At 36.3% G+C, this 14,983-nt stretch overlaps 1 protein-coding gene across 1 annotated transcript; it reads left to right on the forward strand.

The window, feature by feature from the left end:
• Positions 1-1,845: 1,845 nt before the first annotated feature.
• On the forward strand, positions 1,846-3,429 carry LOC120006013 (E3 ubiquitin-protein ligase SINA-like 10). Its single transcript, XM_038855891.1, has 3 exons — positions 1,846-1,902; positions 1,992-2,369; positions 2,746-3,429. Exons 1-3 carry the CDS (start codon positions 1,846-1,848, stop codon positions 3,427-3,429), a joined length of 1,119 nt encoding a protein of 372 aa, XP_038711819.1.
• Positions 3,430-14,983: the final 11,554 nt, after the last annotated feature.

The following is a 14,983-nucleotide window of genomic DNA, read 5'->3' on the forward strand; positions in this document are numbered from 1 at the left end:
CCATCTAGTTTTTTAAACTTAAAATATATGTATCTTTTTCAAATTTCAATGCACATTTTTCATCCTTATCTAGTATCTAAGGCACACATTATCATTTTCCTATAAAAATTTGTGAAATCCTATGAACATGATTCCCCAAAGTGCACTTTTATTCAAACCCTTGTTTCTTAACTTTTAAAAACGAACATAATGGATGAGTTTTTTGCAAAATATTTGTCAAAATATTGTGCCTTAATATTCCATAAGAGTTTGGATATTTAACCTCATTTGATATTGCATATACCTCAACTCTATTTAATTGGTATTTGCATGATAGTAGGATGAAGTAGAAATAATCAAATGCACATTTTTTCTTTTTCTTTTTTTTTCAAAATGAAAATGATAAAGATCCCAAAAGTTGGGGATCTCACTTAGACGTGTCCATTCGGATTTCGGTTCGGTTTTTAATCGAAACCGAAATGTCTGAATTGGTTCGGCTATGATATTGTAAAATCTGTAATTGGAAAATATATGTATTATATCCAAATAAAAAAAATCATATTCTTTTTTGGATCGGATCGGTTTTTTGATTTTACAACTGAAGATACAATTTAAATAAACATTTTGATTCATTAAGATACAATTTAAATAAAAATAAAGTAGATGGACCAAGGAGAGTTGGGAAATGCCGCAAAAGCTGAGAAATGCACATACGAAGGAGGTGGCACCAAGCTGAGAAATGCCGCAAAAGGGTCCTGGTTAACAACAGGTTGGAGAGACCCATCGGAAGCAGGCAATGCTAGGACTTGGGTAGAACCACTCTTGCCTAGTTCAGGCAATGCCCCACTACTAGAGTTGAGTATTGCTTACGTGTTGCCTCACTGCCCCTGGATCATACATTCCGTTGGGCAACAATGTCTCCAAGACCCCTAACAAGAATTGGGGCATGGACCTTTGTTATTTGGGTCTAAACCTTAAGTTTTTCGCCTTAAATTATCTGAATAACTAAAATTATAAAACATAAAATCTTATTTGGTTTTTTCGGTTAAATCTGAAATCAAATCTGAAAAAATATCCAAAAAGAATATAAATTAATAATCGAATCTGAAACCATTAATTGAAAAACCGAATAACCACTGTTCGGATCAATTCCTCAATTTTGAATCGGATATGGAAACCCCTAATCGCAGTTATCCCAACTGCTAAGTAAGACGCACATAATTTAAGTGAATTCGTGGGCTCTACATAAAATTCTGTACGTACAACTCATCAACTGAGATAACAAGAATACCTGCTGAGATCCCTATCATAATTGAACAATGAAAATCACACAATTTCTTAATATCTATAACAAATTCAACTTTAATTTATTGTTTCTTTATTTTGTATGGAAAATACACATATAGGGAAGGTGACCTGGCTTTTGTCGCTTGGGCTCCTAGATTTAGGTAGGTCAAATTTAAAGTGAACTTATGTTAAAGGGTTTATATAATAAAGGCAGGAGAAACCCTAACTAGTTTATCATTGTATGATCTCCTAGATGGAAAATTTCTCAGAAACAATTGCTTCTAGCAGTCAAAAGCGGGCAAGATTCTTTGGAATCCAAAGTGAAGATGAAGAACAAGAAGAAGAACTATTAACAGCCCAAAACAGTTAAAGACAGAACGAACTCCCGCTTACTCTAAGTATTACTGCGGTCAAGTTCATCATTTTAGTCAATGACCCGTTGTTTAGATCATAAATCCTAAACTTTCTTTTTTGGTAGCAAAAATTTTGAAATGCACTTTTTTTTTTCTCTTTTTTTTTTTTGCGAAAATTAAACAAATCTAGTAATTTCTTAATATTACTATTCTTTCCTTATTTTTTATGGAAAATACACATATAAGGAAGGTGGCCAGGCTTTTGCTGATTAGGTTATTGGAGGTAGGTCAAATTTCAAGTGAATTTTTTTTGTTATAAAGGCAGGAGAAACCCTAATTAGTTTCTCATTGTGTCATTGTGTGATCTCTTAGATGAAAAATTTCTCAGAAACAGCTGCTTCTAGCAGCCGAAAGCGGGCAAGATTATTTGGAAACCAAAGCGAAGATGAAGAACAAGAAGAAGAACTGTTAACTGCACAAAACAGTGAAAGACAAAGCGAATATGCTGAAGATCTTGAACCGTACTCAAGCACCCAAAATAGTGAAAGAGAGAGCGAATATAGTGAAGAACTTGAATCGTACTCAAGTGCCCCAAGCAGTGAAAGAGAAAGCGAGTATGGTGAAGAACTTGAATCGTCAAATGCTCGTCACAAAAGCAATACCAATGGTTCCATGATTGTTTCCTTGACCGAACCTAATGTGCTTGATTGTGATATCTGCTATGAGCCCTTGACTACTCCTGTATTTCAGGTCTCTATTTCACTTTTCCTGATTTTAATAAATTTATTTTTTGTTGATTCTTGTTTTCTTCCATTGAAAAGCTTTAATCTTTAACCTTGTTTTTCTTCAGAAAAAAACATGTATATATGCCGATTGATTTTAATCTTGTTTTGTTTCTTTTATTTCAATCTTGTTTTGTTTTTTCTTCATAAACATCAAAACATGTGTATTTGCCAACTGATTTTAAGTTTGCCATAAATACATATGCATACATATATATGTATATGTATATGTATCTTTGAATCAGGGATTCAGATGGAATTTGGCTTTTTATTTGAAAATTTGGTGGTCCAAGATTTTTCATATTTAATAATAATTAATATATATGTTTTGATTGATACTGTAGTGTGAGAATGGGCATATAGCTTGCTCCCAGTGCTGCGAGCAACTCAAAAACAAATGCCCCTCATGCGCATTGCATATCGGCTCTATCCGTTGCCGGGCAATCGAAAGAATTCTGGAGTCGATCAGAGTATCATGTCAAAACACTTCCTATGGATGCAATGAAACATCAATGCTGTATAACCAGAAACAACACCACGAGACGACTTGCCTCTACGCTCCATGTCCGTGCCCCTTTGCCAATTGCGACTACCAGAGTCTGGCGAAGCAGTTATCTATACACTTGAACGAGAGACATCCGAATCACTTGAGGTATTTGTTCAAGTATGACTCCACATTCTCAATCAAATTAGACCGGAATGTCGAATGTGTTGTCCCTGAAGAAGATCAAGAAGGTGATCTATTCGCCATCACAAGGTACACGGATAATTTGTTTAGGGTTGATGCAGTTGTTGTTAGTCACATTATTGGGACAACAATGCAACGAGGACATCCCTATGAACTCACCGCAAGTATTGATGGACCTGATGGAATTAGAACTCTCAAAATTCAGTCTTTCACAAGAAATCATGTTCCATGTAATAGTATTAGTGATGGAGCTCGTCCTGCAGGCAGGGACGTAGCCAGGATTTGTGATGAGGGGGGGCATTGTGGGGGTTCGGGGGCAACGCCCCCGAAATTTTTTTGAACTATTTATATATTGTTTTTTTATTATTCAATTTAGTAACATAACTTCTCTACAATACTGAACTATTCTAATTGAATTATATACATTGTTTTTTATTACTATAAATTGACATATAACAAGCAAAATAAAAAATATTAGAGTAAGTAGTTATAATTTAACTATAATTTCCCCAGCTGAATCTATGCCTAATAACTTTTGAAACATGAATAAAATACTACGAATAGCTTAAATTGAATGAAATAAATTTTTTTTAATTTTTTTAGATAAATAAATTGGATAGTAAACAACCTTTGTTAAGTATTGAATAAAGAACAACACAATTCTTAATACTTCAGAGGAATAGTTAATCTAAAGCTAAAAGGCTAAAATAGGCAAAATAAAATAAATGAAGGAACAAAAATAGCCAATAGGAACAACACCAATTATTGATACCGTAAACAAAGAGACAAAATAAAAAAATAATAATAAATGCAATTAAAAAAAAGCACAAAATAAATGAAATAGAAAAGCACAAAGTAAATATGGGCATGTGCTGGTGAGGATCGAACTGGGGCGGCTGGGTCTTGAACTCAACAAAAATGGAAAAAGCCACTAGAACAATCATCATTTCATCATCTATTATGTAAACTTATTATATATATATAGTAATTTTTTTTGTCAAAATCCAGCCCTCTGTGGCTCCGTCCGTGCCTGCAGGGACATTCCTTATGATTCCAAAAGATTCCTTCGATGGAGGTTGTTCGGACTTGCGACAGGTCAGACTATCTCTTTGCATGCATCCGTCTATCTAAAGAAGGTTATATATACATGATCTATCTGGCCATTAAGGAAGGGTATGCATACATGGTTTTTCTATTCATGACTATGTACTATTTTACTGCCCATTCATCGAAGTATCTATCTTCTCTCTAACTTTCTCTCTTCCTTCTCTCTACAACCACCCACCGTCTCTTCTTTCAAGTTTGGAAAGGAAGAGATGATGCTTTCTTTCACCGACTCCTCCTCTCCCCCCGCACTTTTCATGTTTTTTTTGCTTGTTTATTTCAATAATATAGGCAGGTGGGATTCTCCCCTAGATTTTCGTTTGGGAGATAGCTTGGTTTAAAGAACAATATATGATCGGAGAACCATTAACATGTTCTGAATTTCAAGTTTCAAGTTCAAGTATCGATAAGCATGCTTTTGATGGATCCGGATCTAGATGTACTTTCAGATCTATCTGGCGGAATGCTCAAATGGCTAGATCTGCTTTGCTCAAGTTGTTTTTTTTTTTTTGTTTAATCTAGCATAGTCCGGTGTGCTCTAGTTGTTTTTTTTTTGTCTACTCGGGTAAATCCCGGTGTGTTTGTAATCCATTATTTTGCCCATGTAATCGGATCTTTATTTGAAGTTTTCTTATATAATCCATTTTTATGATGGCTCGAGTGCCTATGAGTCTCAAATTCTCTTACCTAAGTTATTGGGTAAATGAATATAATTCGGTATGAGACCTTCCTAAAAAAATACTCCTCTATTTGTAAATTTAATTTGTGTTCCTTGTGATTTTGCAAGTTTATTTTAATTAGTCTCCTTAATTCACTTTGACCTATTAATTATGATTTTGTTTCTACAGCAGTATCTTTTCTATCAAATTAGTTTAGGGCTAAACACAACTTTGGTGCTTATGGTTTGCCATGAAACAATATTTTTAATTAGTCCATGTCTATGTAGTTTTTTTTTAATAAATTGATCTACATCTCCAATGAAACTTAGTTTTACATTGATATCTAAACACCTAGAAACCCTCAGTCTGGTTCAATTTAAATCATGAGTCTTATACATGAATAATATATTCATCCAATAGTGTTATCTCCCTTTGGTTGCTCATTACTAACATATGAGAACCAATTTGAAAAACAAAGAGTTGTTGGTTAAATGATGGTTTACTCCTTAAAACTTGATCTCATATTCGACTATTTTATTCACGCTAATAAATAATAGTAATAAAGATCCACTGGCAGTACTCTTGAATGTTCTCTCCATCTCTTATAATTAACCCTAAACCTAGATGGCTAAAAACCCTACCAATATTAATTATACATGGATGCATATACGTGTGTTAATTTTATATAAATTTAATTGTCATTAATTAGGAGAAAAAAAAATAAAGATATGCATGAATATCTGGATTAGTTCATGTATCCAACGAAGAGTCATTGAGAAAAGATACATAAATTAGAAAGGGATTTTTTTTTGCGTCGTTACATACTTGTTGAGAACTCTATGGAAGGTGACCACGCTTTTGCCGCTTGGCCTACCAGAGGGTTTATAAGGCAGGAGAAACTAACTAGTTTCTTCTTGTATGATAATCTCCTGGATGGCAGAGGCAAATTTCTCAAAAGAAGCTGCTTCTAGCAGCCGAAAGAGAAAGTTTGAAAGATTGTTCGGAAGCCAAAGCAAAGACGATGAAGAAGAAGAAACGTCGTCAAGCCCTGAAAATAGTGAAAGCGAAGAAAAATCGTCAAACTCCCAAAACAGTGAAAGCAAAAGAGAAAGCGAAGATGGTGAAGAACCTAAATCGTCAATAAGAAACACCAAAGGTTCTATGGTTGTTTCCTTGACCGAACCTAATGTGTTTGATTGTGATATCTGCTTTGAGCCCTTGGCTGCTCCTGTCTTTCAGGTCTCTATTTCACTTTTTTTTTTTTTTCTTTCTTGTTTTGTTTTATTCAAAAACTTTTATCTTGTTTTTTCTTCAGAAAAAAACATTGCCGAGTCATTTTAATCTTGTTTTGTTTCTATGATTTTGCATGTTTAATTTCTTTCTCCTTTAATTAGTTTTTTTCTTCTAAATTGTTATAATAATTGCCTAATATATATGCTTTGATCCATCCATATTGTAGTGTGAGAATGGGCATATAGCTTGCTCCCAGTGCTGCAAACAACTCAAAAACAAATGCCCCTCATGCACATTGTTCATCGGTTCTATCCGTTGCTTGGCAATCGAAAGGATTCTGGAGTCGATCAGAGTTGTTGACTATATTTTGATATTTGCAAACATAAAGCATAAGAGAATGGAGAATGCTTTTTCTTATCTTATTGAAAAAGAACAACTACGGGCCTTAAATATAGCCTTTACAATGACGAGGAAATCAAATCAAAAACAAATAACAGAACCCTGAGTAATAGGGATTATTTAACAACCCACTAACCAACTAAGTCCTAAAGACTTGGTCAAGCAAAGACTGAATCAAGTAAAACTGGTTCTAACATCCTCCCTTAAACTGAATACTATCTCAGTTTACACCAGGATTCATGCAGACCCCCATCAGACTTCTCAACTTCACGAATACATCCAACTTCAGTGGCTTGGTCATTATGTCTGCTACCTGCTCTTGAGTATGACAGTGAACCAGTTTAACAACTCCATCCTTAGTAAGCTCTCGAAGGAAATGAAACCTAATATCTATGTGCTTGCTTTGGCCATGTAGAACAGGGTTCTTGGAGAGCTCAATAGTTGAACTATTGTCACAGTAAACTGTTGTACCGTCACCTTGAACCAGATTGAAACTCTTCAGAATTCTTTGTAGCCAAACCACTTGACAAGCACATGAAGCAGCAGCCACGAACTCTGCTTCAGTGGTAGACAATGTGACTATTGGTTGCTTCTTAGACGACCAAGAAACCGCTCCTGAATTGAACATAAAAACATAGCCGGAAGTACTCTTTCTATCATCCAAATCACCGGCATAATCACTGTCAGTGTAACCAATTAATTCCTCATCTCCTCCCTTCTTATAAAATAATCCAAAATCACAAGTTCCATTTAAATACCTTAACACTCTCTTGGCTGCTTGGAAATGAAGCTCCGTGGGATGCTCCATGTATCTGCTCAGTAGACTTACCACAAACATGATGTCGGGCCGAGTGGTAGTCAAGTACATTAGGCTACCCACAAGCTGTTTGTAGTGGCCACTATCTGATTTTGCACCATCTGCATTTCTTGTGAGTTTAAAACCTGGAACAATCGGATTTAGTACAGGATTGCACTTGTCCATACCAAAACGCTTCAACACCTCATTTGTGTACTTCTTTTGACAAACAAAAATACCTTCAGCTTTTTGCACCACTTCGATACCCAGAAAATACCTCATTTTTCCCAAGTCAGTCATATCAAACTCAAGCATCATGGAGTTCTTAAAATCATCAAACATACACATATCATTGCCTGTGAAAATTAAATCATCTACGTATAGACAGACAATTAAGATTTTACCTCCTTCTCTCACTTTGATGAATAAACTATGCTCATATGGACACTTCTCAAAGCCTTCCTTTGCAAAATAAGATTCAATGCGGCTGTACCATGCACGTGGAGCTTGTTTCAAGCCATATAGGGCCCTCTTCAACTTATAGACTTTATGTTCATCACCTTTCTTCACATATCCTGGAGGTTGTTCGACGTAGACCTCTTCAGAAAGGTCTCCATTCAAGAACGCAGACTTGACGTCGAGCTGAAAGATTGTCCACTCTCTTTGAGCTGCTAGTGAGATTACTAAGCGAACTGTATCCATTCGTGCTACAGGTGCAAACACTTCAGTGTAATCAACTCCATGTTCTTGGGTGTAGCCTTTTGCTACTAACCGGGCTTTGTGCTTATCTATCTCACCATTTTCATTAAACTTTGTCTTGTACACCCACTTTACTCCAACAGTCTTGGCACCAGCAGACAGGTACGTCAACTCCCAAGTATTATTGCGTTCAATGGCATCAATTTCGGCATCCATGGCATGTCTCCATTTCGAATCCTTCACAGCTTCTTCAAAAAACAAAGGATCATTAGCAGCAGCGAACATGGCCATGTAGGACTCTTCTTCAGAGAATTCCTCCCCACTAACATAGTCCTCCATCCAAGAAGGTTTTCTACGTTCCCTTTCTTCACGAATTGATGGAGAGATAGTTCCTCTTACACTTGATGGGTTCTGTTCGGTTTCATTCACCTCTGGATTAGCATGTTGAGTAAGAATTTCATGACCTGTAGTTACTTCTGGATCGCCTTGTTGATCAATGCTTTCACTAGCAGCTTCCTCATTATCTGCCCATTGTAAATCAACAGTATTGGTTGTCTTTGGACTTTCATTCCAATCCCAACTATTATTTTCTTCAAACACCACGTCTCTACTCACGATAATCTTCCTGGAAACAGGATCATACAGTCGGTATGCCTTTGATTCGGTGCTAATGCCAAGCAAAACACACTTCGTACTCTTGTCATCGAGTTTGGTTCTCTTGCAATCAGGTACATGAGCATGTGCGATACACCCAAAAACCCTAAAATGAGCAACTGAGGGTTTAACTCCATTCCAGGCTTCTTCTGGAGTCTTGTTCTTGACTGTAACTGTTGGGCTTCTATTCAAAACGTGAATAGTCCAGTTGACAGCTTCGGGCCAGAACATCTTTGGGATCTTCTTCTCCGACAACATGCTGCGCACCATGTTCATAATGGTTCGATTTTTCCTTTCCGCGACTCCGTTTTGTTGAGGAGAATAGGCAGCTGTAAGTTGACGTCGTATGCCATGCTCATCACAAAATTCTGTAAAATCTCGTGAAGTAAACTCACCTCCACGGTCAGTACGAAGCCCTTTAATGCACAAGTCCACCTCATTTTCAACATGATTTTTATAAAGCTTAAAAGCAGCGAAAGCTTCAGATTTTTCAACAAGGAAATAAACCCAAGTTTTGCGACTATAATCATCAATAAATGTGATTATGTACCTCTTTTTGCTGTTTGAGGCAGGAGTAATGGGTCCACATATGTCAGCATGTACAAGTTGAAGAACTTGAGTAGCTCTCCATGTGGTTTCCTTTGGAAAAGAATTTCTCTGTTGCTTCCCAATCAAACAATTTCCACATACCATTGATGGAGTGTCAAATTTTGGTAGTCCCGTGACCATCTCCTTTTGTTGAAGAAGATTAAGACCACTGAAGCTAAGATGACCATATCGATTGTGCCAAAGCATGGCGTTAGCTTCAGACAGAGAATTAAAACATACCTGCTCCTTCAATTGGATTTGAGCAAACAATTTGAACATTCTATTGGAAGACATTGTACTATCCAAAATCAGCCCTCTTTCAGGATGATATATCTTGCATGATCCCCGTTGAATGAGAATAGCAAGACCCTTTTCAGCAAGCTGTCCAATGCTCAATAAACTATTCTTCAAGCTTGGGATATAAAATACTCCAGTAATGATATGCACAAAACCATTTACAAGCATCCTGATATTGCCCTTTCCCATCACATTCATAATCGAATCATCTCCTAGCTTCACTTGTTCTCTAAAATTGTCATCAAACTCAGAAAATAACTCCATCTTTCCACACATGTGGTTGCTGCAACCCGAGTCGAGAAACCACAATTCCTCCTTCCTTGCTGCCTTTTCATCTACATAGGCCATTAATAACATTTCTTCACCTTCTTCTGCATAGTTTGCCTTTCCCTGGAACTCCTTCTTTGGACACTCATATGCAAAGTGTCCTAGCTTGTGACAGTTGTAACATTCAATGGTGGATTTGTCGAAGCTGCGTCTTCCGCCTCCACCTCCTCGTCCCTTTCCTCGGGCATGTCCACGCCCTCTTCCTAATGATGATTCTCCTGTCATAACCTTCAAGGCTTGCTCCTCGATGATATGAGTGTTCATACGCTGCTCATGAACTAAGAGGCTGCTTTGTAACTCATCTATGGACAGTTCATCAAGATCCTTTGATTCTTCGATGGAGCAGACGACGTAATCAAATTTGGGAGTCATGGACCGCAAAATCTTCTCAATGATTGCTACATCGGTCAGATTTTTCGCGCCATTTGACCTTAACTTGTTAACCACAGCCATTGTCCGGGCAATGTACTCATTTACCGATTCTCCCATCTTCATGTTGAGCATCTCGAACTCCTTTTGAAGAGCCTGCCGTTGTGCACGTTGCACTCGTGCTGTGCCTTGATATTTCTGCTTCAAAGAATCCCAAATGCTTTTGGCAGATTCCTTGTTCAAAATCGTTTCCAAAATGGAACGATCAATACTCTGGAATAAGTAATTTTTCGCCTTCAAATCCTTCAATTTGGCGTCCTCAATTGCCTTCGTCTGAGCTGGGGTAAGCTGAACTCCTCTTTCCACTGTGGGAACGCCATCTTCAATGAGACTCCAGTACTCCTTTGAACGAAGGAAATTTTCCATAAGCATGCACCAGTGATCATAGTGTCCATCGAACTTAGGAATTGACGGTTGCACAAACCCTCCCTCACTTGCCATATTGTTGCTTGTCTTAGTTTTGAAAAACTACAGTAGGGCTCCGATACCAGAATGTTGACTATATTTTGATATTTGCAAACATAAAGCATAAGAGAATGGAGAATGCTTTTTCTTATCTTATTGAAAAAGAACAACTACAGGCCTTAAATATAGCCTTTACAATGACGAGGAAATCAAATCAAAAACAAATAACAGAACCCTGAGTAATAGGGATTATTTAACAACCCACTAACCAACTAAGTCCTAAAGACTTGGTCAAGCAAAGACTGAATCAAGTAAAACTGGTTCTAACAAGAGTATCATGTCAAAACACTTCCTATGGATGCAATGAAACATCAATGTTATATAACCTGAAACAACACCACGAGTCGACTTGCCCCTACTCTCCATGTCCATGCCCCTTTGCCAACTGCGACTTCCAGAGTTCGGTGAAGCAGTTACCTCTGCACTTTAAGGAGAAACATCCGAATCACTGGATACGTTTGTTCATGTACGACTTCACTTTCTCAATCAATCTAGGCCAGAATGTCGAATGCATTGTTCTTCAAGAAGGTAAAGAAGGTGATCTATTCGCCATCACAAATCACAGGAATTTTCTATTAGGCAATGCAGTTTTTATTAGTCGTATTATTGGGACAACGGTGAAGCTTCGACATCCCTATGAACTTCACGCAAGGATCAATGAACCTGATCAAGGAATTAGCAATCTCAGACTTCACTCTTTCACTCGAAATCATGTGCCATGTAAGAGTATCAGTGGTACGACTCCTGCAGGGACATTCCTTGTGATTCCACAAGATACGTTTGATAGAGCATGTTCGGCCTTGCGGCAGGTCAAACTGTCTCTATGCATACATAGTGATACATGCCTCTATCTGAAGAAGGTTCTCTCTCTCTCTATATATATGTACTAGTTTAGTATGCATGGTATTCTATGTTATTATAAATGTACTAGTTTACTGCTCATTCACCATTTATAAATAATCTCCAATGCTTCTCTATTTATAAATTCAATCTCTCGTGGATGTAGACTTATTTGGGTTCCTTATGATTTCTCAAGTTTATTTTGTCTCCATAATTTAACCAACTTTAATTCATTCTGAACTATATATTAATTATGATTTTGATTCTACAGTATCTTTTTTTTTATCAAATTTAGCTTAGGGCTAAATACAAAATTGGTACTTATGGTTTGCCATGAAACAATATTTTTAGTCCCTGTAAATGTAGTTTTTTAGTAATTAAATTGATCTAGGTCTCCAATGCAACTTAGTTTTACAGTGATAACCTAAAGTTAACAAAAAGAATTATAAGCTGCAGAAGTACAAAACATGAATAATATATTCATCCTTGTTTTGTTTTTTTGAAAAAATGTCACAGCAACGTATTCATTTATCTAATAAAATAGATAAGAGAATTTGAGACCCATAGACACTCCAGTCACCATAAAGATGGATTATATCTCACAATATGAAAATTACATCAAAAGAAAATGATAAGAATACGTTTATAATTTGCAAGAGATGTGATAAGATTGTCTCCAAAGAAAAATTCAATATATATAAGTGATAAGGTTGAAGAAGTCCGATTTGTAGGCCCTAGCCTATATAATATATACATATATATGTATGTATATATGGGGGAAATATATATATACATTAAATGTATACCCGATACAATTAAGAATTAAGAAGTCCAATGAAGTGCCCAAGCCCAGATTAACAATTCCAAACCAAGTCTCTTCCCTTCTAGTTTTTTTAACGGTTCTACTAGTCTTGTGAAATCTCTAAAATTTCGTTCGACTTTCTTCTAGTCCAGGGAGGCAGAGTCAGAGAGTTTGTGTCGTTGACTGCACAAACAGATAATACCAACAGATTTGTTCTCACACAATACTTTCTCTGTGAACATGAGTTGCTACGGCAAAACTCGATTTCACTATTCAACTTCTCAAAGTTCTACATAATCTCAGACTTGGCAGCAGGACGGACTTACAAAAGGCAATACAACCCTAGAAAGAGAAAATACCAAACTAGACATAAGTAAAAAGACTAAACAGTACAAATAAATCAAAATACTTGAATAGATAAATTAAACAAATCATGAAATTTCTTTATATTTATTATTTCTTTATTTTTTTATGGAAAACACACATATAAGGAGGGTGGTTAGGCTTTTGCCGCTTGGGCTACCAGAGGTAGGTCCAATTTAAAGTGAACTTTTTTTTAAGGGTTTCTATTATAAAGGCAGGAGAAACCCTAACTAGTTTCTCATTGTATGATCTCCTAGATGAAATTTTTCTCAGATGCTTCTAGCAGCCGAAAGCGGGCAAGATTATTTGGCAACCAAAGTGAAGACGAAGAACAAGAAGAAGAAGAATTGTTAACCGCCCAAAATAGTGAAAGACAAAGTGAATATGCTGAAGATCTTGAACCATAGTCAAGCGCCCGAAACAGTGAAAAAGAGAGCAAATATGATGAAGAACATGAATCGTACTCAAGCGCCCCAAACAGTGAAAGAGAAAGCGAATATGTTGAAGAACCTAAATCGTCAAATGCTGGTCGCGAAAGCAATACCAATGGTTTCATGACTATTTCCTTGACCGAACATAATGTGCTCGATTTTTGTCTTAGAATTCCGATCAAATGGGGACCACACTTACATCAAATGAACGGTGTTAGATGGATCCCTCATTTTAAATAAAGTGAGGGATCCCTCACTTAGTCACTTTAGAATTTTCATATATATATATATATGACATTAAGGAAGGATATGCATATGCATGGTTTTCTATTTACTATGTACTATTTTACTGTGGAGGAAAAATGTATTGTCTCTCTCTGTCTTTATTGAACAGAGGTTTTAAATTAAGTATCCTCAAGATGGATGGTATTTCTTCTCAGTGGCAGAACTTCCTTCTCACGGAGAAGGAGGAGTCGATAATCATATGTGATGATAGTCATTTACAAATCCTTCAACAGAAGGTCGATAATTGTTCATAGCAAAGAGGGATGTCCCGTTAACATTGATTGGCATCTTCCTCGGTCTAATATGTTGGATTAGTATGGCGCATGGCTTCGGGTGGATCCTCCATCTCGTAACTGTTCCACACCCATACTCGGCTAGCTGTCTATGAAGTCTCCGGCGACCGGTGGAGGGTCATGAACCTGTTCCATTAATGGTTGCACGTTCACGCAATGATTCGGAAAAGAAATTATGGTCTTTAGGAGTTGTAACCACCAGCAGAAGTTGGTTTCCCAAAAAATAACTGATATTGGGGTTTGTTTTTTCTTTGGCTCTCTTTAAAGTCTGAACTGTGCTATTGGTGAACATAGACTAGTTGTCTGGTTTATTTCAACTTAATAAATTATAAGGGGTTCACCCTTTTTTTAGTAAAAATACTATTTCACTGCTCATTCATCAAAGTATCTATAATGTCAAATGCTCCTCTATTTGTAATTTTAATTTTGTTCCTTATGGTTTGCCATAAATCAATATTTTTAGTCCCTGTATATCTAGTTTTTTTTTTTTTAATAAATTGATCTAGATCTCCAATGAAAAACTAAGTTTTGCATTGATATCTAAACACTTAGAAACCCTCAATCTGGTTCAATTTGAATTGTGGGTCCTTCCTATACATGATAACATGAAACAAAATAATCGAAAAAATAAAGATCCACTGGCACTCTTGAATGTTCTCTCCATCTCTTATAACCGTAAACCTAGATGGTTTAGAATCCCACCCATATTAATTATACATGCATGCATGTACCTGTGTTAAGTTTATATAAATTAAATTGTCATTAATTAGGAGAAAAAAAATTAAGATATGCATGAATTACACGATTGATCATTTCCATAAATTTCAAGAGTCGCATACATATCTGGATTAATTAATGTATCCAACCAAGAGTCATTGAGAAAATATATAAAAATAATGAAAGGATTTATTTTTTTTGTGTAGGTACGTACTTGTTGAGAAATATATGGAAGGTGACCACACTTTTGCGGAAGATCCTGAATCTTCAAAAGCTCGTCACAAAAGCAACACCAATGGTTCCATGATTGTTTTGTTACAAGATAATGTACAGAGTATTCTTGAGTTGTAGTATAGGCGGGAACCATTCTTTGAGCGGGATAGTGTAGTAGCCCTAATTGTTGTATAGTACAGTTTTATATTATTTTATTTCCTTTTTTTTCTATTAAGTAGAACCAGGTCTGTACTGTTTTAATGGTGAATGAATTCCATTTTCCAAACAATCCTTCTTCTT

This window comes from Tripterygium wilfordii, chromosome 9, assembly GCF_013401445.1.
Source record: "Tripterygium wilfordii isolate XIE 37 chromosome 9, ASM1340144v1, whole genome shotgun sequence".
In the NCBI taxonomy this organism is placed as follows: Eukaryota; Viridiplantae; Streptophyta; class Magnoliopsida; order Celastrales; family Celastraceae; genus Tripterygium; species Tripterygium wilfordii.

What these genes read in the sequence shown, in the direction of transcription:
- LOC120006013 (XM_038855891.1), top strand. Translation starts at nt 1,846, where the DNA reads ATGGAAAATACACATATAAGGAAGGTGGCCAGGCTTTTGCTGATTAGG. An exon ending in TGCTGATTAGGTTATTGGAG is followed by an intron (nt 1,903 to 1,991) that starts GTAGGTCAAATT and finishes GTGATCTCTTAG; the next exon opens with ATGAAAAATTTCTCAGAAAC. An exon ending in TGACTACTCCTGTATTTCAG is followed by an intron (nt 2,370 to 2,745) that starts GTCTCTATTTCA and finishes TTGATACTGTAG; the next exon opens with TGTGAGAATGGGCATATAGC.